The sequence below is a fragment of the Sus scrofa genome, chromosome 9, assembly GCF_054392235.1.
Source record: "Sus scrofa isolate SSC_HxYL_T2T_F1_AM1 chromosome 9, Sscrofa_HxYL_maternal_Yorkshire_Landrace_v2.0, whole genome shotgun sequence".
In the NCBI taxonomy this organism is placed as follows: domain Eukaryota; kingdom Metazoa; phylum Chordata; class Mammalia; order Artiodactyla; family Suidae; genus Sus; species Sus scrofa.
This window is the reverse complement of record NC_139391.1, coordinates 94,413,667-94,436,931: the sequence shown is the minus strand read 5'-3', so window position 1 is coordinate 94,436,931 and position 23,265 is coordinate 94,413,667. Positions and strand designations below refer to the sequence as shown.

At 37.0% G+C, this 23,265-nt stretch overlaps 1 protein-coding gene across 42 annotated transcripts in view; it reads right to left on the bottom strand.

The window, feature by feature from the left end:
- Nucleotides 1–2,903: 2,903 nt before the first annotated feature.
- The window catches only part of ABCB5 (ATP binding cassette subfamily B member 5), a 157,957-nt gene continuing 137,595 nt past the window's right edge, over nucleotides 2,904–23,265 (bottom strand). For 30 of the 42 annotated variants that reach the window (XR_014816813.1, XM_084978435.1, XM_084978424.1 and 27 more), the window contains 2 exons: nucleotides 19,483–19,629; nucleotides 16,726–17,808 (listed from right to left, as the gene is read on the bottom strand). Coding sequence is in view for 39 of the 42 variants with exons in the window: in XM_084978424.1 (XP_084834550.1) it covers nucleotides 17,611–17,808; nucleotides 19,483–19,629 (345 nt within the window). In the remaining 3 variants the exon portion in view is untranslated. Of the gene's footprint in view, nucleotides 3,151–3,438; nucleotides 3,726–16,725; nucleotides 17,809–19,482; nucleotides 19,630–23,265 lie in introns of those variants that run through there. The other 12 variants (XM_021063426.2, XM_021063420.2, XM_084978423.1 and 9 more) reach the window with 3 other exon arrangements.

Below are 23,265 nucleotides of genomic sequence, written 5' to 3'. Positions count from 1 at the left end.
GGTAGATTGTAGCTTAGGAAAGTGCTTTTTTTTGCTTAGCTTCTTATGGCCAACTGGGCTATGCAAACGCTATGTACCACATTAGCAAATTTACCCAGAAAGCTATTCCTCAGGGATATGTTTTAAAAATATAGCTTCTCAGAGTAAAAAAGGTTTTTTTAAAGAATTTCTCTCATAGTTAATTAAAATCTAAGAAGACATATCTAGTTCAGTTTTCATTTTTATTTCATGTATGGAAGTATCAGATTACATTTTGAATGGCTGATAATTTTACCCCAAATTTTCAAAAACCAATGTTCTATTTGTAGCCTAGACCTGCTTTTTATTCTATAATTTAAAATGACATTTAATTATTATTGTCCATAATATAGAAACTACAAAAGAGAAATAGTCTAATGGTTCTATTTATTTCCTCCAAATTTTAAGGTCACTTTTGCTAAGGAACTGAGTTTCTCAGAATACTAAAAGCTTTACAATTTAAAGGTTGGGTCTTTTTGTTTGTTTTAAATGTATCTCATACAGTCCATGGAGCAATACATTTGCAAGGGTCTTTGTCTTGTTTGAGTGAGATTATAAGGAGTTCATAAAAAAGGAAAGTATTCTTTATTTAAAATGTATTTTTACTCTACCTAGGGTTGTTGGGTAAAATATAAGATACACAGCTAAATTTGAATTTTAGATAAACAACAAATGATTTTTTAGTATAAGCATATCCCATGCAATATTTGGGACATAATAATACTAAATAGGATATGTTTTTTTTTGAAATGCAAATTTAACTGGATGTCCTAATTTTTCATTTTTCAAAAAATGAAATTCATGTATCTATAAGGACATGATAAAACATAAAATATATTTATCTAAAAATAAAAGGCAATATAAAAACAGAGTAACTCATGCCTGTTCGTGAAAATGCTAAGCATGGCATTCTGTACTATTTTAAAGGGGAAATGGGAGGCATAATAAAGTTAAGATTTACTTATTACCTGTAGGGTGAAAATATAAAACTGGTTTTCCTATTACTCTTTTCTGTTTCTTATTTTTCAGCTTGTTTGGCTTCATTTGGGGCTATCCTTATACATTTAAAATACTAGTACTACTCTGCCATACTAAGAAACTACATTTACCTTGTTTTCAAGAGAGTAGTATTATGCTGATGTACACTGGTCAGCACCTCCTCTCTTCTTTCTAATATTAATGCTATTAAAAAAAGAGGTATCTAAAAAAAAAAAAAAAATTCCAATTTCTGTTCATTAGATTCATGCAGTTGAGACCTTATCCTGAAGTTTTGCTTCTGAAGTTTCTTTTCTACAGATACTTTACACCTACCTGCTGGTTTAATTCCTCTTACTTCAATTGCATAATTGTGGACTCCTATGTTTCCAGAACTCATATATAAGTTGTAACAGCAGTACTACATATGAAATTCAGTTGGGAGGTATTCCACAAATTATGACTAAATAATCAGAAGTTAAAGTTCTCTACATCAGGACAGTTTGTTTTTCCTTCTGTGGTAGTATTGCTATAGGGCATAAAGATAATATGCATTTATAGCTTCATGACATTTTCTTAAGAAGCAGTCCATTATTCTATGGTAACAGTTTTCTCTCTTATGATTCATTTATACTATTAGTTTGATTTTTCTAACAGTTTCCCATTTCTTGATAATTATTATTTGTGATTATCCCCAGAAATAGTAAGTAAAGGTCTGTGTAGCCTAGACACAGTACAGGCTAATAAGAAGTGAAGGGGAGAATGAACCTGGCATTTGAGGTTTATCCATTGTAGTTTCACACAGAGCAAAGAATAAGTAAAAGTAATATTAACAAGTAATGTATGCCAATCAGATAAATTGTCAAGAACAATACAGGCAGTCTTTTTACCCATAAACGAGGAATTTATTGAGGACCATGTTTAAAAGCTACCCCCTCCGAGTTTCCACTTTTCCTAGGCTCTTACTGTAAGGGTTCAGAAGAAAACTAGTTAAGTGGGAAGTTTAGGAAATTTTATTTTGGAGGCTGCCTTGATTGTAGCACTTCCTAGAAAAGTAAATTGTAAACAAATTTTCACACATTATCATACTTTCTTTCTCCCACTTTAATTTGTTTTATTAATACCTTTTTTTTTTTTCCCCCAGCTGCACCTATAGCTGGCATGTGGAGGTTTAAACACATGCAAGAATAAACCCATGCCTCAGCAGTGGCCTGAGCCACAGCTGTGACAATACTGGATCTTGAACCTGCTAGGCTACCAGGGAACTCCTGTATTGTAAAAAATGTAACTACCTCTGTGAATTTTAATGGAGGCACTCACATACAAATGGAAATTTGTCAAATCATATTACCTCAGTTCTAATCTAAAGACTTTCCATTTCAGTAGAAGTTTTAAACTTCATTTTTTTGGAGACTATTAGATGCTCAATGAAGATATTCTAGAAAGTACAAGAAATTGTGAAGAAGCAGAGAAAACAAATTATCTTAAAGCCACTTCTGAGACAATAATTATGTCTTATAATCATTTTTTATATGTGATTTTTTCTTAGATACCTCTGTAAGAATATACAACCTTATTCCCTAATATTAAAATAAATTCCCCTCACTATTTAAAAATTATCTGCAGGAGTTCCCGTCGTGGCGCAGTGGTTAACGAATCCGACTAGGAACCATGAGGTTTCGGGTTCGGTCCCTGGCCTTGCTCAGTGGGTTAACGATCCGGTGTTGCCCTGAGCTGTGGTGTAGGTTGCAGACGCGGCTCGGATCCCTCATTGCTGTGGCTCTTGCTTAGGCCGGCGGCTACAGCTCTGATTCAGCCCCTAGCCTGGGAACCTCCATATGCTGCAGAAGCGGCCCAAAGAAATAGCAAAAAGACACACACACACAAATAAATAAATAAAATAAAAATTATCTGCAAACATAATTTTATTTTATTTTTTGCTTTTTAGGGCTGCACCCTTGGCATATGGAGGTTCCCAGGCTAGGGGTCAAATTGGAACTACAGTTGCTGGCCTATGCAGATCTGAGTGACGTCTGTGACCTACACCACAGCTCATGGCAACGCTGGATCCTTAATCCACTGAGTGAGGCCAGGGTTTGAACCACAACCCCACAGCTCCTAGTCGGATTTGTTTCTGCTGTGCCACAATGGGAACTCCTGCAATCATAATTTTAAACTGTTATAAAATACTGTATGGGCTTATGTATCAACATTTTACTACTTCCCTGATATGCAAAGTTAGTTTGTTTCCAAATGATTGAATATCCTTATGCATGACTTTTTGTTCTAATTTCCGATTATTACCTTAGGATACTATAAGGGGAAGGAATTCTTGAGGGATAAGAACATTTCAGAGGCGCTAGATAGAGATGACCAGATTACTGTCCCTGAAGTGTGTAGTAGTTTCTACTCCAGAAAAAAGCGGTTAAGAAAACCAGCCTTGAGTGCACTGAATTCTTCATTTAATAAGGAAGAAATGAATTTTATTGCTTTAAGTTGCAGATTTCAAATTTCTAAACTTTTCTTCCATATGTTTATTTGCTATTTGTATTCCCTGTTTTCTGAATTGTCCTTCCATGGTTTTGTCATTTTCTGAATGAGTTGTTTACTTGGTTGTAAAATCAAACAGATGATCTAGGCCAATGGAGAACATTCTGGAAAAGGAGTGCTGGCTCTAGAAACAGAAACTCTTCTTCAAGCCTTTGCACCATACACTTTCCTTCAACTGGAACCTGCAAATCAGTTTCCTTTTCTTAGTACTAGATTAACGCATTAAGTGGGCAGAATGGAACCTAATATATGCTATCATCTTACAAAAGAATTTTGGGAAACAATCAGTTCTATTTCTGTCACATGGTACTAAATACGGATTCACTTGAACAAGTTAGTTGTAACTGGTTGAAAGCTAAAAAAAAAAAAAAAAGGATTCAATCAATGAGTCTATAGTCTGCCCCCAAAAAATGACTTAAGATTTTTATAGTTAATTTTTCTTTACTGAATTTGCTAAGTGTATTGGTTTCTGGCTGCATGGAACCACAGAACAGACCTATAAAAAGAGTTCATTCATTTATGGCCACCATAGAAAATGAGTTTGATTTGAATCAGCTGTCATAGCAGGATGAAGAGGTCTATTTAAAATTTTTGCTACTTTATGGCCAATGGGCAAAATAGTGTCCAAGTCAGGTCTATTTAATCACTGATTAATTGTTAAAGGTTTTAAAAAGTTTTTTACATAATTGTACATAATTAAAAGTTATTCTTTTACAAGCTTGAAATAATACCTATAGGGCATATTCATTAGCCCTTGCAAGGAATGCTTAAATCCAACCACTAGAGAGTCTTAAACTCTTGAGTTGTTATGAGAAGGGAAGAAAGAAGAGGCTGAGTAGATTGGAACATACATCATATCTCTAATATAGCCTCAGCTTGTATTGAGGAAACAGTATCTCATAGTGACTATTTTATTTTATTTTATTTTTTGCTTTTCAGGGCTACCCTTGTGGCACATGGAAGTTCCCATGCCAGGTGTTGAATCAGAGCCAGAGCTGCTGGCCCACACCACTCCACAGTAGCACAACATGGGATCTGAGCTGTGTCTGCGACCTACACTACAGCTCATGACAACACTGGATCCTTAACCCGCAGAGCAAGGCCAGGGATCAAACCTGTATCCTCATGAATACTAGTTGGGTTCATCACTGCTGAGTCACAGTGGGAACTCCTTCATAGTGATATTTTAAATGATATGTTTGCTTTTCTTCAAAACTTTAAAAAATCAAATCAACAGATTCTGAATGCCTATTTTGTGTTCAGTACTTTGGGTTAAAAATAAGCTGTAAGCATGATCATGAATCACAGTCATAATTTGAGAACTTACTTATAATTGTAAAACAAAAGTAAGATATTTCTTGTGTTCCTTAAGGAAAAAAAATATTTGAAAAAATAAAAATCACCCCATCATCCTGACCTAAAATTTACTATTTAAAAATTTGACAATATGTAAACATTATAGTATTATAATTTAAAAATGTTCAAAGTGTGCTAAAATAACTTAAATCTTGGTCTGTGAGTGTATATGTATTTACCTGGAATTAAGCCCAATCTATTTTACTCTAAAATATTTATAAAGGGGCAGTTTAGTTTGTCTTCCAAATAAAGTTGATTAAAGTAAACTTAAATATTCTCTTGTGTATAATAAACTAATACAATTTACTGATGTTGCTAAATAGACTTGTAAAAGTAACTACTTTCTTTAACTATATATAGGAAATTCTGAGTACCACCCCCCCAAAAATGGATACAAGAGCCTATGCCTTTTAAAAACTCTATTGCAACACTTAAACCTGATTTCTTTTTTTTTTTTTTTGTCTTTTGTTGTTGTTGTTGTTGCCATTTCTTGGGCCGCTCCAGCGGCATATGGGGGTTCCCAGGCTAGGGGTTGAATCGGAGCTGTAGCCACCGGCCTACGCCAGAGCCACAGCAACGCAGGATCCGAGCCGCGTCTGCAACCTACACCACAGCTCATTAACCCACTGAGCAAGGCCAGGGACCGAACCCGCAACCTCATGGTTCCTAGTCGGATTCGTTAACCACTGCGCCACGACGGGAACTCCCAAACCTGATTTCATTAATTGTTCTATTTATGCTCCAGTTTATAACTTCTATTCATGAATCTTATATTTAAAATCTCTGATTGTGGAGACGGTTTTTTAAAAATTTTGGTCTAGAATAGTGAGTGGTTCTTAATTTTGTTGTTAACAAACCCTTTGAGAATTCGTTGCAGGCTGTGGATTTTATCTTAAGAATATGCTCATCTTAGCACCTCTCTGATACCTATCAATGGACACTAGATTTAGAGCCAGAGAACTTAGATTTAGAACTTGAGAACTTAGTTTGTTTGCACTACTAAAATGCTACATGTTTTAGAATAGTTTTACTTGAGTAAGTCAAAGAAAGTGTCTTTTATATTCGCCGCTATAATCCACCTTGATAAAAGAGAATGTAGGAGTTCCCGCTGTGGTGCAGTGGAACCATGAGGTTTTGGGTTCCATCCCTGGCCTCCCTCAGTGGGTTAAGGATCTGGTGTTGCCATGAGCTGTGGTCTAGGTTGCAGATGGCTCGAATCTGGCGTGTTGCTGTGGCTGTGGCATAGGCCAACAGCTGTAGCTCCCACTGCACCTCTAGCCTGGGAACCTCCGCATACCACGGGTGTAGGCCTAAAAAGCCGGAAAAAAAAAAAGCGAATGCAGAGAAAGGAGATGGTTAATTTTTTTGGTTTTTTTTTGACAGACTGGAGTTTCTGTGACGATTCCAATATTTACTAAAAGAGCAACTTGAAATACATAACATCAGAGAAAAGCCTGGGGGTGTTCTCCTTTACATTTCATAAGGGTATGATTAAAATTTTGTGATATTTGCACTTCTCTTGCTTGTTCTGCTGGGTTTGTGATATACTAGTGGTCACTCCAAATGTTTAAATTATGTCTAGGTTAATGTCATAGGTCTTCTATTAATATGGAAATAGATAGAATTTTATAGTTCATCATTAAACATCCCACTTTTACTTTATTTTATTTTTCCGGCCATGCCCATGGCATGTACAATTTCCTGGGCCAGGGATTGAACCTGTACCACAGCAGTGACAACACTGGATCCTTAATCCTCTGAGCTACCAGGGAATTCCTAAACATCCTGATTTTAAAACAATTTCATTACTGAAGCTGCATTTATTTTTACAATATCTGGAAAGTCATTCATATGAATAGAAGCCTCGGTATAGTTGAGCAAACCTGAACCACTTTTGATGACTCCACCTTAGCCCACACAGTACCCAATGCATATGTTACTTTTTTTTTTTCTTTTCAGCTGCAACATTTGTAAATCTGCCTTGGTCTTTGCATGATACAGCTATCAAGATCTTTTTTATCTTAACTGAAGAGAGGAATGATGCATCAGCAAGTGGGCTGCAAATGGAACAAAGAGTTATGATAAACACCCTGAAAATAAAGATAGCAGGGGTGATTCAACAGTGAGAGACAATCCAGGTAGCCATCAGGGTCTAATCTTTTTCTACACTTGAGTGTGTGTGTGTGAATGTAGGGAAGACAATTGTGGGGAAAAGGTGCTATTGCTAGAGCAGCTAGCCCTGCCAAATTGTTTCTGCATTATGTATAAGAATTTTTTCAGAATGTGAGTGGGCAGGAAAAAAAAATCCAGCTTCACATCAGAATGTTAACCAAAGAGGAACCATGTACCTCTGTATTTTTGCAGTGTAAGGAGGAGGCATACAGCAAGTTATTTTCTAAGTTTACAACTCCAATAAAAAAAAAAATATGTATTTTTGTCTTTTCCCAGCTGTGTCTGCAACCTACACCACAGCTCACGGCAATGCCAGATCCTTAACCCACTTAGTGAGGCCAGGGATTGAACCTGCGTCTTCATGGTTTCTAGTCGGGGTCATTAACCACTGAGCCATGATGGAACTCCTACAACTCAAAAATATTACTTAACCATTTCAGATTCCATCCTAGGGGGCTAATGGGTTAGTTGAGTGTGGGTTATACAGTCTGATTTTCTGAGTTGAATCCTCATTCTATCACTTCCTTTGCATTTGGCCTTGGGAAGATTCCCTAATTACTCTGTGCCTCAGTTTCCCCATTTGGTAAAATCTGAATAAAAGAATGATTCTTCTTGTCAGTAAGTTAATGCCTATAAGGCTCAATCATAGTGCCTGATAAATGAATGCTCAATGAATGTGAACTTAATTTCTTAAGTTCTATATAAAAACTATATATAGTATAGAAAAACTAGAACTTATAAGGCTAGCTTATTTTATTGATCTTATTATTGCTACCACTAATGAAAGGAACATTCCATTTTATAATGGAAGGCATTCTGTTACCTTCAAGGTTTTCTCCTTTCTCCATCCTTGTGAGCCATGTTGACCTTGCTCTTACTTAATGACCTCCTCTTCCTCTTGCTTTCCTTTGGTGTCCTGCACATACCATCCTGCGAAAGCCAGGCTTTTCCTGTTTGGCTTACATGTTGCTATTAACCCATCTCTTCTCAGAGATTTAGCTCTAGGAAACTAGAGACTAAAGGAATTTATAAAACTAATGTAGGCAAAGGTGTAACTCTGCTTTAACTGGGGCCATGGAAATAGGAATTTTAAATTTGCACATATTTTCTTAGGTTTTCTGAGTATTTGATGGTGGAATATTTTTTTCTTCCAGTCCTAAACTAATTGCTTGAGTGTATTACATTTTTTATTGTTTCAGCATTTTAAGTGTTTTTTTCTTCTTTCTTTAGTTGGTTATTTCTCTTTCTCTCTCTTTTTTTGCTTTACAATTGTCCATAATGTTCCAGTAATTTAACAACTTCAGCTCTTCCTAGAATCTATTCTTGACTCTTTACTGGGCAGAAATATTTTAGCCATATATTACATTACTGTGATGTAGTAAAGTCGATGATCAAACAAAATACCTCCATTCAATAGCAAATTTTACTTGGCTTACAAAGAATAGCATTCCATCATCTACTACATCTACAAAAACAGACTGGTTTACAAGATCATTCTTTCCTTCAGTTTAATAATGCAGCAGTGACTGAATTCATATATAGTTTTTCACACCTAATTGTCTAACTTTTGCTTTTTTGAAATCTCAGGAAACATCTTATTAAGCAGACCTTCAAGCAGTTTACAAAGAAAAACATTTCGTAGGATTAAACTGGACCTTGATAATTAAGCATAAATCATTAAGAAAACATGCCTCACAAACTCTATTTATTTACTTATTTATTTTTGTCTTTTTGCCTTTTCTAGGGCCTCGCCCGCCCGAGGGATATGGAGGTCCCCAGGCTAGGGGTTTAATCGGAGCTGTAGCCGCTGACTTATGCCACAGCTACAGCAACGTGGGATCTGAGCCTTGTCTGTGACCTACACCACAGCTCTCGGCAATGCTGGATCCTTAACCCACTGAGCAAGGCCAGGGATCGAACCCAAAACCTCATGGTTCCTAGTTGGATTCGTTAACCACTGAGCCACGATGGGAACTCCACAAACTCAGTTAGATTGATGATGCTTTTCAGCAAATTTCCATAGAAGTTATACTCATGGATAATGTACTTTGGTCTAAGAAGTGTGTCTCTTTTTCAAAATTTTTTAGAATGTGGAATTCTCATGTTTTTGAAATTTTACCCAGGTAAAAAGTGTCCAAATCCACAGCACTTATACATGTAAGTAATACTAAAGGAAAAGCATATTTATACATCAGTCTGAATTCAGTCTTACTATTGTGGTATGGATGTAGAGAATATATTTAGGGTGTGGCTGGTTAAGTTTATTAGACCATGTAACTCCTGCCAAAACTTCAGTTTTATCCTTACACAGACCTGATATACTCCTATGAGCAATGACTGATTCCTCAATTCATCTAGCCATCTTCTTGAATAAATTGTGGAGACAAGTCCTTGGTGCTATCTATGATGGAGACTTTAGGCTCTGGAGTTAGGTAAGGGTGTGAATTCCAAAGCCAAGTTGTAACAAATTTTAATCTTCTCAGACTTCACTATTCTTCTCTTTAAAGAAACATAATGTTGGAGTTCCTGTTGTGGCTCAGCGGAAATGAATCTGACTAGTATCCATGAGGATGCAGGTTAGATCCCTGGCCTTGCTCAGTGGGTTAAGGATCCGGCATTGCAGTACGCTGTGGTGTGGGTTGCAGACATAGCTCCGACCCCGAGTTGCTGTGGCTATGGTGTAGGTTGGCAGCTGCAACTCTGATCAACCCCTAGCCTGGTAACCTCCATGTGCCTTGGGTGAGGCTCTAAAAAGGCGAAAAAGAAAAGAAAAAAAGAAAAAAGAAAAAAAAAGATAATGTTAATAAAATGTGCCATTATAGGGTTGATATGAAGACTAAAGAAACAGTGTACAGAAAGTACTTATCCCATGCCTATGTGAAAAATTTCACAAAAATATTAGCTCTCATTAGAAGCAGTAGTTTAAAATGGTTTTAGGAAAGTTCAAAAGCATACAGAATCAGAAGCATGTGAAAGCTCATATATTTACAATATTAAGAAGTTTGTTTTTACTTGCTAGCATGTAATATAGCTATGTAGTGAACAGAGAAAAAGGTTAAGAAAGTAGAACTTAGTATAAACTTCTGTTCAATAAATCTAGTCTCAAGATAAAAGGAAATACCAGCAACAACAGAATCTGGTAGCAAAAGTAAAGAGAGAAAGACAAATGCATTCCAAATCCTGGCTTAGCAATGAGGATAGGTAACATGTTGCAATGGAAAAAGCACAGGGCTTGAAGGCAAGTTATGTGAGTTTTTGCTCTCATCAACATATGATGATGTTGGACTGGGTATTTTCAGTGTTCTCTTTGGGCTTTTATTCAATGGAAATCTGAAACAAAATAAAATAAAGTAAAAAAACCTCGTGTTCTCCATGGAATAAGAGTTTAAATAGATAGGCTTTGTAGTAGGCTGGGTGTTTTCCCAAAGATGTCCACATCCTAATTCCTGGAACCTGTGAATATGGTTGCCTCTATGTCAGAAGGGACTTTGCAGAAGTGATTAAGTTAAGAATCTTGAGATGGGCAGCTTATCCTGGATTATCTTCATGACACAAATGTAATCACAAGGCTCCTTCTAAGAGTAAGAGAGGAAGGTCAAAGGCGAGAGAGATGAAGATATGATGAAGGAAGCAGAGATCTGAGGAATGCAGGCCGAGGAACATGGGAAAAGAACAAGGAATGGTTTTTCCCTAGAACTCACACAGACTGATTTTACTTTTTTTGACCTCTAGAACTCCAAGATAGTAAATGTGGGTGTGTGTGTGTGTTTTTTGGTCTTTTTGTCTTTTTCTAGGGCCACACCCGAGGCATATGTAGGTTCCCAGGCTAGGGGTCTAATTGGAGCTGTAACCATGGGCCTAGACCACAGCCACAGCAACTTGGGATCTGAGCTGCATCTGCTACCTACACCACAGCTCACAGCAATGCCAGAGCCTTAACCCACTGAGCGAAGCCAGGGATCGAACCTGAAACCTCATGGTTCCTAGTTGTATTCATTAACCACTGAGCCACAACAAGAATTCCAATGTGTGTTATTTTAATTCACTAAGTTTGTGGTAATTTGTTATAGCAGTAATGGAAAAGTAGTACAGGTTTTATCAGTGTGGTTTTGCTAAACGGAATCCAGTTGTGTTACCTGAGGTACTATGTAGTGATCCATGCATTCTGAAACATAATTATGCTTTTTAAATGAGCTTTTACATGTCTTGTAATTATCACTTCTAATTTTCCCAGTTTCCTCCCTTGACTGGTTCTTATGAATGAATTTTCCAGACAATCTATGATTCTACTTTACTAACCCTGTTAGAATAAGAGCTCAGAATTAAAATAGTGAATACACAGAATTATTACAGGAAATATTTTCATACAATAGGTCATATGCAAAGCACTCTGCATGTACTATGAAACTGACACATTGAGTAGGTTAAAAACTAGGTTATTAGCTATGACCTAAGTTGACTTAACATAAAAACACACAGCTTATTTTAAAGAGTGGCAAGATATAAAGTAGGTTGATTGAGTTATAAAACAGGTGTGACATAGTGGTTTATTTCTTTTCATTACTATCTGTGCCTTATGCCTCTTACAGTTGTTTCCATTCTACTGGTACTCTCATTAGCATTTCAATTATTTTAAGACTCAATGAACAGCCTCCCTCCCAGGAAGAGAGGGTGGTACAAGGATAAGATGTGGCAATGGCTGAGGGCTACTACAATATGCTAACATTTAAAGGATGACTCTGATGGATACTGACCTCTCTGGTCAGCTGCCTTCACTATATTTAGGACTTTCTAGGCCAGGTATTCAGAGGTTCCATTCCATTGCCCCTATGTTCCCCCCTCGCCACGAATGGTACTTCATGTTTGTTTCTTGTAACATATCTAAGCCGAAAGGTAAAGGAGAAGCAGAGGGCAAGAGTGCTTGAGCAAACTTGAGTCAGCCTCAATAAGTATTAGGCTGAATCATGACTGGCAGAAGTCACTGTTTTCCCGAGACCAGGAAGTCCTTGAGAGGGCATGAGTAGTAATATAGACAGAAGTTTTGTGGGAAATGAGGCCCACAAGCATCTGAAAGAAATTTGTCAAGGTAAATTCAGGTACTAAAATATTTCAGAATTAAATACATAAACCAACTTTTACACTAGGATAAAAGATTAAAATTAATTAAGTTAAAGTAAACCTGCCATGTGGTAGAAAGGAAATATTTTTATGGACTTAAGCCATCCCAGAATAAAAGTTAACCATCCAGTAGGTCACTAAAGATTGATAATACCCATGACAAGGAGATGGCAATATGTGATTGCAGAAGCAAAAACAATTTGCAGCCAAACAGCTTATTTTTTCAGTAAAATATAAGCCTTATTTTAGTATCAGTAATGCACATTTGCTATGATGTCCTTTTGAGCTGAATCACCTTGAATATCTACAAAATCTAAGGCACTATAAGAAGACAATGCATTTTAAAGTTGCTGATTTGGTGTTCTGAATAATATGGCATTCATTACTTTAAGCCTTTAAGTAAACAATAAACCTAAACATATTATTATTTAATAATTAATTTATAAGAGCTTTAATGGGTGATTTCAAATGTAAAACCTAGACTTAAATCTGCTAAAGTACCTTTTCATTTTATTTTTTAAAATAGAAATCTCAATTCCTAATTTAGCTTCTTTTTCAGTTACAGAATACACTGCTTTAAGAAAAAGTATAAGGATAATATGAGAAAAAAATGTATATAAATGTATAACTGGGTCAATTTGCTGTATAGCTGAAATATACAGAACACTGTAAATAAACTATAACAAATTTGTTTTTTTTTTTTTTTTTTTTTTTGTTGTTGTTGTTGTTGCCATTTCTTGGGCCGCTCCCGCGGCATATGGAGGTTCCCAGGCTAGGGGTTGAATCGGAGCTGTAGCCACCGGCCTACGCCAGAGCCACAGCAACGCGGGATCCGAGCTGCGTCTGCAACCTACACCACAGCTCACGGCAACGCCGGATCGTTAACCCACTGAGCAAGGGCAGGGACCGAACCCGCAACCTCATGGTTCCTAGTCGGATTCGTTAACCACTGCGCCACGACGGGAACTCCACAAATTTGTTTTTAAAAAAGAAAAAGTATAGGGAGTAAAAGACTTCGAAAATTGATAGGGTGTGTGTGTGAATGATTGTTCATTTCAAAGAGATTTATACAAGTATTCCTTAAATCCTGAGCTCACTGAAGTAATTCCTTAGCTGGCTGGAATAATTCTGAGGACAAGGTGCTTTGATTCTATTAAACCCATTTTTTTTTTTTTTTTAATTTTCCCACTGTACAGCAAGGGGGTCAGGTTATCCTTACATGTATACATTACAATTACAGTTTTTCCCCCACTATTTCTTCTGTTGCAACATGAGTATCTAGACATAGTTCTCAATGCTATTCAGCAGGATCTCCTTGTAAATCTATTCTAGGTTGTGTCTGATAAGCCCAAGCTCCCGATTCCTCCCACTCCCTCCCCCTCCCATCAGGCAACCACAAGTCTCTTCTCCAAGTCCATGATTTTCTTTTCTGAGGAGATGTTCATTTGTGCTGGATATTAGATTCCAGTTATAAGTGATATCATATGGTATTTGTCTTTGTCTTTCTGGCTCATTTCACTCAGGATGAGATTCTCTAGTTCCATCCATGTTGCTGCAAATGGCATGATGTCATTCTTTTTTATGGCTGAGTAGTATTCCATTGTGTATATATACCACCTCTTCCGAATCCAATCATCTGCGGATGGCCATTTGGGTTGTTTCCATGTCCTGGCTATTGTGAATAGTGCTGCAGTGAACATGCGGGTGCATATGTCTCTTTTGAGTAGAGCTTTGTCTGGATAGATGCCCAAGAGTGGGATTGCGGGGTCATATGGAAGTTCTATGTATAGATTTCTAAGGTATCTCCAAACTGTTCTCCATAGTGGCTGTACCAGTTTACATTCCCACCAGCAGTGCAGGAGGGTTCCCTTTTCTCCACAGCCCCTCCAGCACTTGTTATTTGTGGATTTATTAATGATGGCCATTCTGACTGGTGTGAGGTGGTATCTCATGGTAGTTTTGATTTGCATTTCTCTTATAATCAGCGATGTTGAGCATTTTTTCATGTGTTTGTTGGCCATCTGTATATCTTCTTTGGAGAAATGTCTATTCAGGTCTTTTGCCCATTTTTCCATTGATTGATTGGCTTTTTTGCTGTTGAGTTGTATAAGTTGCTTATATATTCTAGAGATTAAGCCCTTGTCAGTTGCATCATTTGAAACTATTTTCTCCCATTCTGTAAGTTGTCTTTTTGTTTTCTTTTTGGTTTCCTTTGCTGTCCAAAAGCTTTTCAGTTTGATGAGGTCCCATGGGTTTATTTTTGCTCTAATTTCTATTGCTTTGGGAGACTGACCTGAGAAAATATTCATGATGTTGATGTCAGAGAGTGTTTTGCCTATGTTTTCTTCTAGGAGTTTGATGGTGTCCTGTCGTATATTTAAGTCTTTCAGCCATTTGGAGTTTATTTTTGTGCATGGTGTGAGGGTGTGTTCTAGTTTCATTGCTTTGCATGCAGCTGTCCAGGTTTCCCAGCAATGCTTGCTGAATAGACTTTCTTTTTCCCATTTTATGTTCTTGCCTCCCTTGTCAAAGATTAGTTGACCATAGGTGTCAGGGTTTATTTCTGGGTTCTCTATTCTGTTCCATTGGTCTGTCTGTCTGTTTTGGTACCAATACCACACTGTTTTGATGACTGTGGCTTTGTAGTATTTCTTGAAAAAATTAAAATGATATATTTTAAGACTATTTTAAGAACAATACAGCAATTTTAAACTTTTGAATTGTGGCAGTCCTTAAAAGCAGCAGGTCTCTACTCACTTTCTGCCTTCATCAGCTGAGAACCCCACATATCCTTGTGTACTCTTTGGGACCCCAATTTTCACCATGGTTGCTTGTTCCTGCGAAGGCAGTGACTAAGAATGCTGCCTGTAGATAATCCTTTAAAATCTTTTAAAATGCACGTAAAAAATTATATGGGGCTCTCAATTAGACAGGAAAATGTTTTACCGACATCTGTAGGTATGACTGTGGAATTGCCATGGATAGGCTCAAAGAGAACTTCGGCATTGCAGGTGTTTGTCAGTCTAGGAGGCATTACAGAATTGCAATCTGAGCTGCTCCTGCTCTGAGGATTTAAGCATATCCTTATTAGACTGCCCTTTCCCTCCTGCCTACCCTACTCTGGAAAGAGAAACCACCAAGGGCTTTACATTCACACTGAGCAAAAGGGGCCACAGGGCTTTCAGTGCCAATGTTTTTAAACAATACATCTGATTCTCAATCTCTTAATCTTATTTTTATTTTGCATTTTTTTAAAAAATGGCATAAAACGCAAATTTTTTTTTTAATTTTATTTATTTATTTTTTCCACTGTACAGCATGGGGACCAAGTTACATATACATGTATACATAATTTTTCCTCTCGTTGTCGTGTTGCAGTGTAGGTATCTAGACATAGTTCTCAATGCTACACAGCAGGATCTCATTGTAAATCCATTCCAAAAGCAAGTTTGCATCTGTTAACCCAAGCTCCCCAATCAACCCAGTCCCCCCACCTTCCCCTGGGCAACCACAAGTCTATTCTCCAAGTCCATGATTTTCTTTTCTGTGGAAATGTTCATTTGTACTGTATATTAGATTCCAGATATAAGTGATATCATATGGTATTTGTCTTTCTCTTTCTGACTTATTTCACTCAGAGAGTCTCTAGTTCCATCCATGTTGCTGCAAATGGCATTATGTCATTCTTTTTTTTATGGCTGAGTAGTATTCCATTGTGTATATATACACCACATCTTCTTAATCCAATCATCTGCTGATGGACATTTGGGTTGTTTCCAAGTCTTGGCTATTGTGAATAGAGCTGCAATGAACATACAGGTGCATGTCTTTTTTAAGGAAAGTTTTGTCCTCATATATGCCAAGAGTGGGATTGCTGGGTCATATGGGAGTTCTATGTATAGATTTCTAAGGTATCTCCATACTGATCTCTACAGTGATTGTACCAGCTTACATTCCCACCAACATTGCAGGAGGGTTCCCTTTTCTCCACAGCCCTTCCAGCACTTGTTATTTGTGGATTTATTAATGATGGCCATTCTTACTGGTGTGAGGTGGTATCTCATGGTAGTTTTGATTTGCATTTTTCTAATAATCAGGGATGTGGAGCATTTTTTCATGTGCTTGTTGGCCATCTGTATCTCTTCCTTGGAGAAATATCTATTCAGGCCCTTTGCTCATTTTTCCATTGCATTGTTGGCTTTTTTGCTGTTGCGTTGTATAAGGTTGCTTGCATATTCTAGAGATTAAGCCCTTGTCAGTTGCATCATTTGAAACTATTTTCTCCCATTCTGTAAGTTGTCTTTTTGTTTTCTTTTTGGTTTCCTTTGCTGTGCAAAAGCTTTTCAGTTTGATGAGGTCCCATTGGTTTATTTTTGTTTTTATTTCTGTTGCTTTGGGAACAAATGGCTTTAATTTTTTTCACAAAATTTCAGATTGCTGGCAGAGTGCACTTTAGAGAGGCTGATTGTGTCATTGTAAATGGAAAAAAATACAACTAAGAATAAAGATAAAATCACTAGAAATTACATATTTAAGTTAATGGAAAACATGACTCAGTTTACCAATATTGTTATTGACACAAAACTTTTAAATCATACTTATATTACAGAAAATAAAGTACATATACAATTTAAACAAATTACTTGATTGAATTATAATAAAGACATTTAAACTTTTTCTACCCATAATATAAAGGTAGCTCTGATTTAAGTAATTAAGTGTTCATACACAGGTAAGCCTATGATTTTTTTCTGCTAAACTCAAAGCTTGGAATAATGGAATCTTCAGAGTGGATCATATGACGCATTTCACTTACAGACGTGGAAGATAATACCTAATTCTGCCAGAAACTTATCCTCTCCATATTCGCCTGGCAAAGGAATATAATAGAATTTTGGGAATCTGAATATTCATTGAAAGGAGCACTGAGAGAGATATTGTAGGAGAAAGTCCTCACTAGCTCAAAGTACTCTAATATGTACCACAAAATTTGGGAAGTTCCAAATTAAAATCATTCTCCCTACAGTGTCACAGGTCCAGCAACATTTTACTCTCTCTTTGCTGAAATCTTTGAACCTAATTAACTGGACAATTTTTCCCTCTGGGAACAAATTCCCAATTTTATAGCAGAAGTTAATGGGAAAATAGATTCATTTTGCAGCCAACAAACTGCTTTATAAGTAAATGTGCCTTTAATTAAGTGAGGGATACAGGCTTTATCTCACTTAAGCAAATTTAGTAATTTTTGTTTCTTTTTAAAAATCTGAAGGGAAGATGGTGTGTAAACAGAATATGTCTGTATTTGAATACCATGATTCCACTGATACAAGCAATAAAGGAGACCAAAGCATGCCAAATAATTACCAAGTTCTCTTTCCTTGCATTACACAAAGATCAAAATATGTGTTAACTCTAACAGCATCACTGCACTGACTGTGCATTTACTAATTTAAAATATATGTCTCTATTTTTCAGGAGCTCTTGATGAGTTCCCTGTTCCTTTATTTTTCCATTGTGCAGAACCACTATCAAATCTGCATTCTGTATTGTGGAGAGTCTGTGAGCCACCATTAGGCACGTCCTCCCCTTACTGGCCTTATCAAGGGCGTGCTGAACCACCTGAAAGAGAGAAGGGCCTGTGATTGCTAGCTTGGGTTAGGTGCTAATCAACTTGCCCAAGTTGAAATGATTAAGGTAATCTATATATATTTATTGTGTATTTGCTTATCTCCAAGGAAAATGCCCTACTTTGTGAAATACTATACTCAACAGAAAGCCACAAAAAGTAATAGTGGACATATTATTTAAGACTTTTAATAAGAAAAACTTGGAGTTCCCATCGTGGCTCAGTGGTTAAAGACCCAGACTAGCATACATGAGGACTTGGGTTCAATTCCTGGCCTCACTCAGTGGGTTAAGATTCAGCATTGCCGTGAACTGTGGTGTAGGTTGCAGACCCGGCTCAGATCCCAGGATCCCGCGTGGCTGTGGTGTAGGCTGGCAGCTACAGCTTCGATTGGACCCCTAGCCTGGGAACCTCTACATGCTGCGGGTACAGCCCTAAAAAGACAAAAAAAAAAAAAAAAAAGAAAAGAAAAGAAAAAGGAAAAAAAAAGCTTTTGTGACAATGAATAAAAATTACATGGTTATGTGTATTAATAAGTGGTTCCAAAGTCAAAGCCAGAAATTAATATTTCAATACCTAAGTGGAATTTTCTAATTCACTTACTTCATTTCTTCTCACAGTTTTTGTGGGTTTTTTGTTTATTTTTTGTCTTATGTATAATTAAGCTGTAAAACCATCCTAGCCTAACAGCATCTCACCTCAATGATGTTACAGTGCTGTATATGAGAAATAAAAATGGAGGATGAAAACCAATACTTGCTGAACATATAAAATATTCCAATGATGGATATCTCATTTAAATCCTTGCAGTAACCCTGTGGGGAGCATTTTTATTTTTCTAATGAATAAACCAAGATTTGAAAAGTCCAGGTCACCTGGCCTAGGTCACACTGTTAGTAACTGATGAATTCAGGATTATAGCCTAGGTTATGTCTGATCCCAAAAGTCCTGTTTTATCTTCATAACACCCTATCATGAATAATAATCATCCACAAATAGCACCTGTGTGGTGATTAATTACATGGGCTTTTACATAGGACACCCTCTATTAGAATTTAGGGAAGTTACTTTTCTAAGCCTTAGGGTACTAATCTATAAAACGAGCATGATAATGAAATAAGCTAATTTATCAAGTTGTGAGGACTGAGACTGTAGCTGTTAACAGGCACTCGATAAATATTAAAGATTATCATTCATTCAATGTCTATTTGCTTCCTTGTTTCCTTTCCTAACCAAACTAATAGTCTATAGAAGGGAGAGTAACTAGCAGGCTCCAATAATAGTGTAGATTATTCTTTTATATATGTAGACTGCCTTATTATATTGTTTGGTATTACTAGGATAATAATAAAATAGGGAAGTAATTTTCCTTGGGCTTTTCCTTGAGTGAAGAAATATTTTAAGAATTGAGTCCTTGATAATGAGACTAAAAAGACTAATTCAAGTGAGAATACCTTTCTAAAACGCGAGATGCCCTGTGTCCCAAATCTCCCACCTTCCCACCAGCTTCTAATCTTTTTTTAAAGGCCAAAATCTTAATTAGAACTGGTGATACTTTGACTACAATTCTCTCCAGGTTTTCTCCCCCAAAATGACCTTGATTTCTCCCATGACACTCCACTCTTATATTTGATATTATATTCTGAGATGAAAGAGGAGGATGTTACCTTTTCACTTTCATTATCAAGGGCTGAAGTGGCCTCATCCAACAATAAAATTTTTGGTTTTCGAAGAAGAGCCCTTGCAATAGCTAGTCTTTGTTTCTGGCCGCCAGAAAGCTGTGTTCCTTTCGGTCCAACTTGTGTGTTGTATTTCTATTACAGGAACATGCAATTAAGAAAGCAAGGATTGGGTTATTTAAATTAGCATGGCAACCGTGGGCGAGAGCCATCTAAATATTTCAAATTTTGCTACTCTCTAAAACGTGTGTCCCAACAAGTGCTGAAATCTATTCTCGGACTTTGTTGCAAATAAATGCTAAACCAGCAGTAAACACTACCATCTCATTTACATATCTAATCTGATCACAAACAGCAGACCTTTGCCATTTTGCTTTTACTAAGGAATTGTTCAAATTAAAGCATAAGAAAAAAAATTATTGGGAAAAGAAGCTCCTAGTAAACACAAATCTTTTCCCATTAAGTTAAATTATCTTCTATTTTCAGGTCAAAATGATTTAAAGTATCATTTGAAAGAAAAGCATTGGGTTCCTTCACTTTGGCTCTTGATATACCTCTATGGGCACATCTCTCCAGATACTGTGAGGCTATTCTTAGTGGTGCAGGTATCTTCCTGGAAATAATTTAAGCTGACATCTTGAGACAGTCCATTCTGTCTCAGGTCATGATGGTGACATTTAGCACTTCACAATATTTCTACACTCTCCTACTTACTAATGACCCCCTTTTCAGTATTACCTATGTAGAAGGATAATGGACATTATTCACATATCCTAAAACCATCATAGTCTGCTAAATCACAATGGATCAGTTAAGTTGGTGCAAGCAGGCTACTACTTGCTTTCTAGATAGTTCCGTTGACTCTGCTTCCCTCCAACGTTTCACACTGCTTTTTAGAAGCCCTTGCCAATTTTTTAACACATACATGCCACTGGTACCTGGACAAGAATATATGCATGGATCAGCTCCACTAGGAAAGCAGATCCAAGTGTACAACCTTCCAAAGATGGATCTTGTAGCAGCATTATGGAGAAGATGGGACACATGATTAATGTACTATTTATCTGTCTTAGTATCCTCAAGAAGCCTGAATCATCTACTTTTCCCACCACATTTGGCTGCCTTCAGGAGGTGCCATTCCAGAAGAGTGGAGAGAGCCTGTGATATAACCTTATAATACATGTGTCTCCATCTCAAAGTTCATTTTTCAACTTAAAATGCTCAGTTGCTTACTTTATATTAGACAGGGGGTATATGACTTACTAAAGCCAAGTAAAATCATCTGTTCTGAAGTGAATGCTTTACAAAGTAAGAAGACTTCAGCTAGCTCCTCTATGATTTTATCTAGGACTGCCAGCAGGCTAGGCCTCTTCCTCCTAAAATGCACTTTATTATAATTGGAATCATAGGAATTCCTGTTGTGGCTCAGCGGTAACAAAACCAACTAGTATCCATGAGGATTCGGGTTCGATCCCTAGGGTTAAGAATCCAGCATTACTGTGAGCTGTGATGTAGGTGGCAGATGTGGCTCAAATCCCGTGTTGCTGTGGCTGTGGCATAGGCTGCATGTGTGGGCCTAAAAAGCAATAAATAAATAAATAAAATTTGAATCATAGGGCTATGGATAATCAGGAAAAAACTATTTCGACACAGTGCAATCCCATCTAAATTAGAGAATTCAATCTTAAGCCAAAAATTGAGAGATGATTAGATGGGAGTGATAATGGGCTTATAGCTCTTTATGCCAGTACAGCTTAAGTTGTACAGATTCCTCTAATACAGCTGAAGATAAAGCAATACTAGCTTAGAAATCCCTTCACATTTCTTGGCCTTCTCTGGCTTGCAGGAAGATGTAGGTCTCAAGAATGAATTGGATGAAAATATATTTCAGATGTTTTTGCCCATGATTAAACAGAATAGATTCACATTATAAATGTGAATATACATAGTCTCAATAGCAACCCGAAAACATTTTCGGACACTCAAACTGGAGGTTTTTGGTTTGTTTTTAATGAATACAGAATTTAATTCTTTTATGCTTAAACTGAAAATCTAAATCAATTTTATAGCAAACACTGTGTTAGTGAATGCCCTGAAATCACCTGTTTTATGAGACACTCAATGGCAATGGCTATTTGGTGTGAAGCTGGGGCTCAAAACCAGTTGAATCCTGGAGGAAACATCAGAAAAAGTCTAATCCTAAGACAACTGTATTCTGGAGATTTCTTGCAGGCCCTGGAAGGGAGTTTCAGGGTGGTTCCTGTGGTTGAAGTCCTACTCAGGGAGCTCTAATGTGGCTTGACTGAGAGCTGCCACTGTGAGAAATTGTGGGGACTAGGGGACATCTTCACCTAAGTGTTTCTCAAAGGATCCTCAAGACCAAGGCAGTGTTGTCTCAACTCCTCTCCTAGGCTACTTTTTCCAAATGACTGCAGGATATCTCCATGGCATATACTACAGTTGTGTTATCCTTAGCATGCTCCAAGGTGACTCCTTGCTATTTACCCTTCTGGTGAACTTCCAGACAGGTCCATAATCCTTTACATGAAACCTACAGGGCTATACTTGTTTAAGAATTCTATTTTTTTTTTTTTTTACTTTAGAAGAAAATACACTATAAATTGTATATACCATATATTACATATATTTAATATGTGATATATATATTATTTAACACTCCCAGAAAGGGCTGGGGAATCAACCAGTAATCAAGTATGTTAATATTTCCATAGAAATATGTGATAACTCATTCTAATTAGGATTAATAAAGACTACAGATAGCCTCACATCACTTGGGCCACAAACAAATTTGCATCAAACATATGGTCTTTGTGTGCTGGGGGGAAAAGAAGGCACAGAGTTTCAGAACTTTTGGAAATAGGAGTTGGGGGAAAAAAGTATGGACCTGCCTCTAGACTGTTGTAATGTACCTTTTATGCAGTCTCTGCCATTGACAAACAGTCACAATTTGCTCTTGAATGAGCAAGTGAAAGGCTGAGCTTCAAATGCACTGTTTTTCTTTAAAGATTTGATCATGTCTCTTTCTCTGCCTGAAAATGTCTAGCAATTTCCTATTTCCAACAATACAGAGTCCAAACTTAGCCTGGAATGTCAGAACCTGTGCATTTAGTTCCTGCTCATATTTTGTTTGGTTTCTTCTTCTCAACCCCCCAGTTTATGCTCAGGACTTTAAATGTATCCACTCCCCCGACCCCCAAACACCTAAAACCCTTTTACATGAATGTGTTTCTGTGAGCTTATTCAGCCTCCTAAGAATGGAGTTGTCCTTTCTCTGCCTAGTAAACTCATACACATTCTTTAAAACCCAATTCAAAACAGCATCCTCTGTATGGTTTTCTCTGAGTTCCAAGAGACTTTGTCATTCCTTCTTTTGTACTCTTATGATATACTCTTTGTGTTTTTATTCCAGCAGGTTGCCCAGTGTATCATGTACTTTTTTGCTCACTCTCTAAAGACAACCTGGAACTAAAGTCCTGACAATTCCACTTTTGTAATATCCTTTACATCCTTTTCCTTGTTTTATTTCACTTTATAGTTATTAATTGAGGCCTTCATATCTTAACCCTGGAAATAGCTCCTAAGTGACCTCCCAAATTCCTTGTCTTGTCTTCACTCCAAATGGTCATTTACATTGCTGCTAGACTAGTAAGTAGTTCCACTGTCCTATTCCAAAATGATATTTTGGCACCATATTTCTTTCTTCCTTTCCTTTCCTTCTTTATGGCTGCACCCACGACATATCGAAGTTCC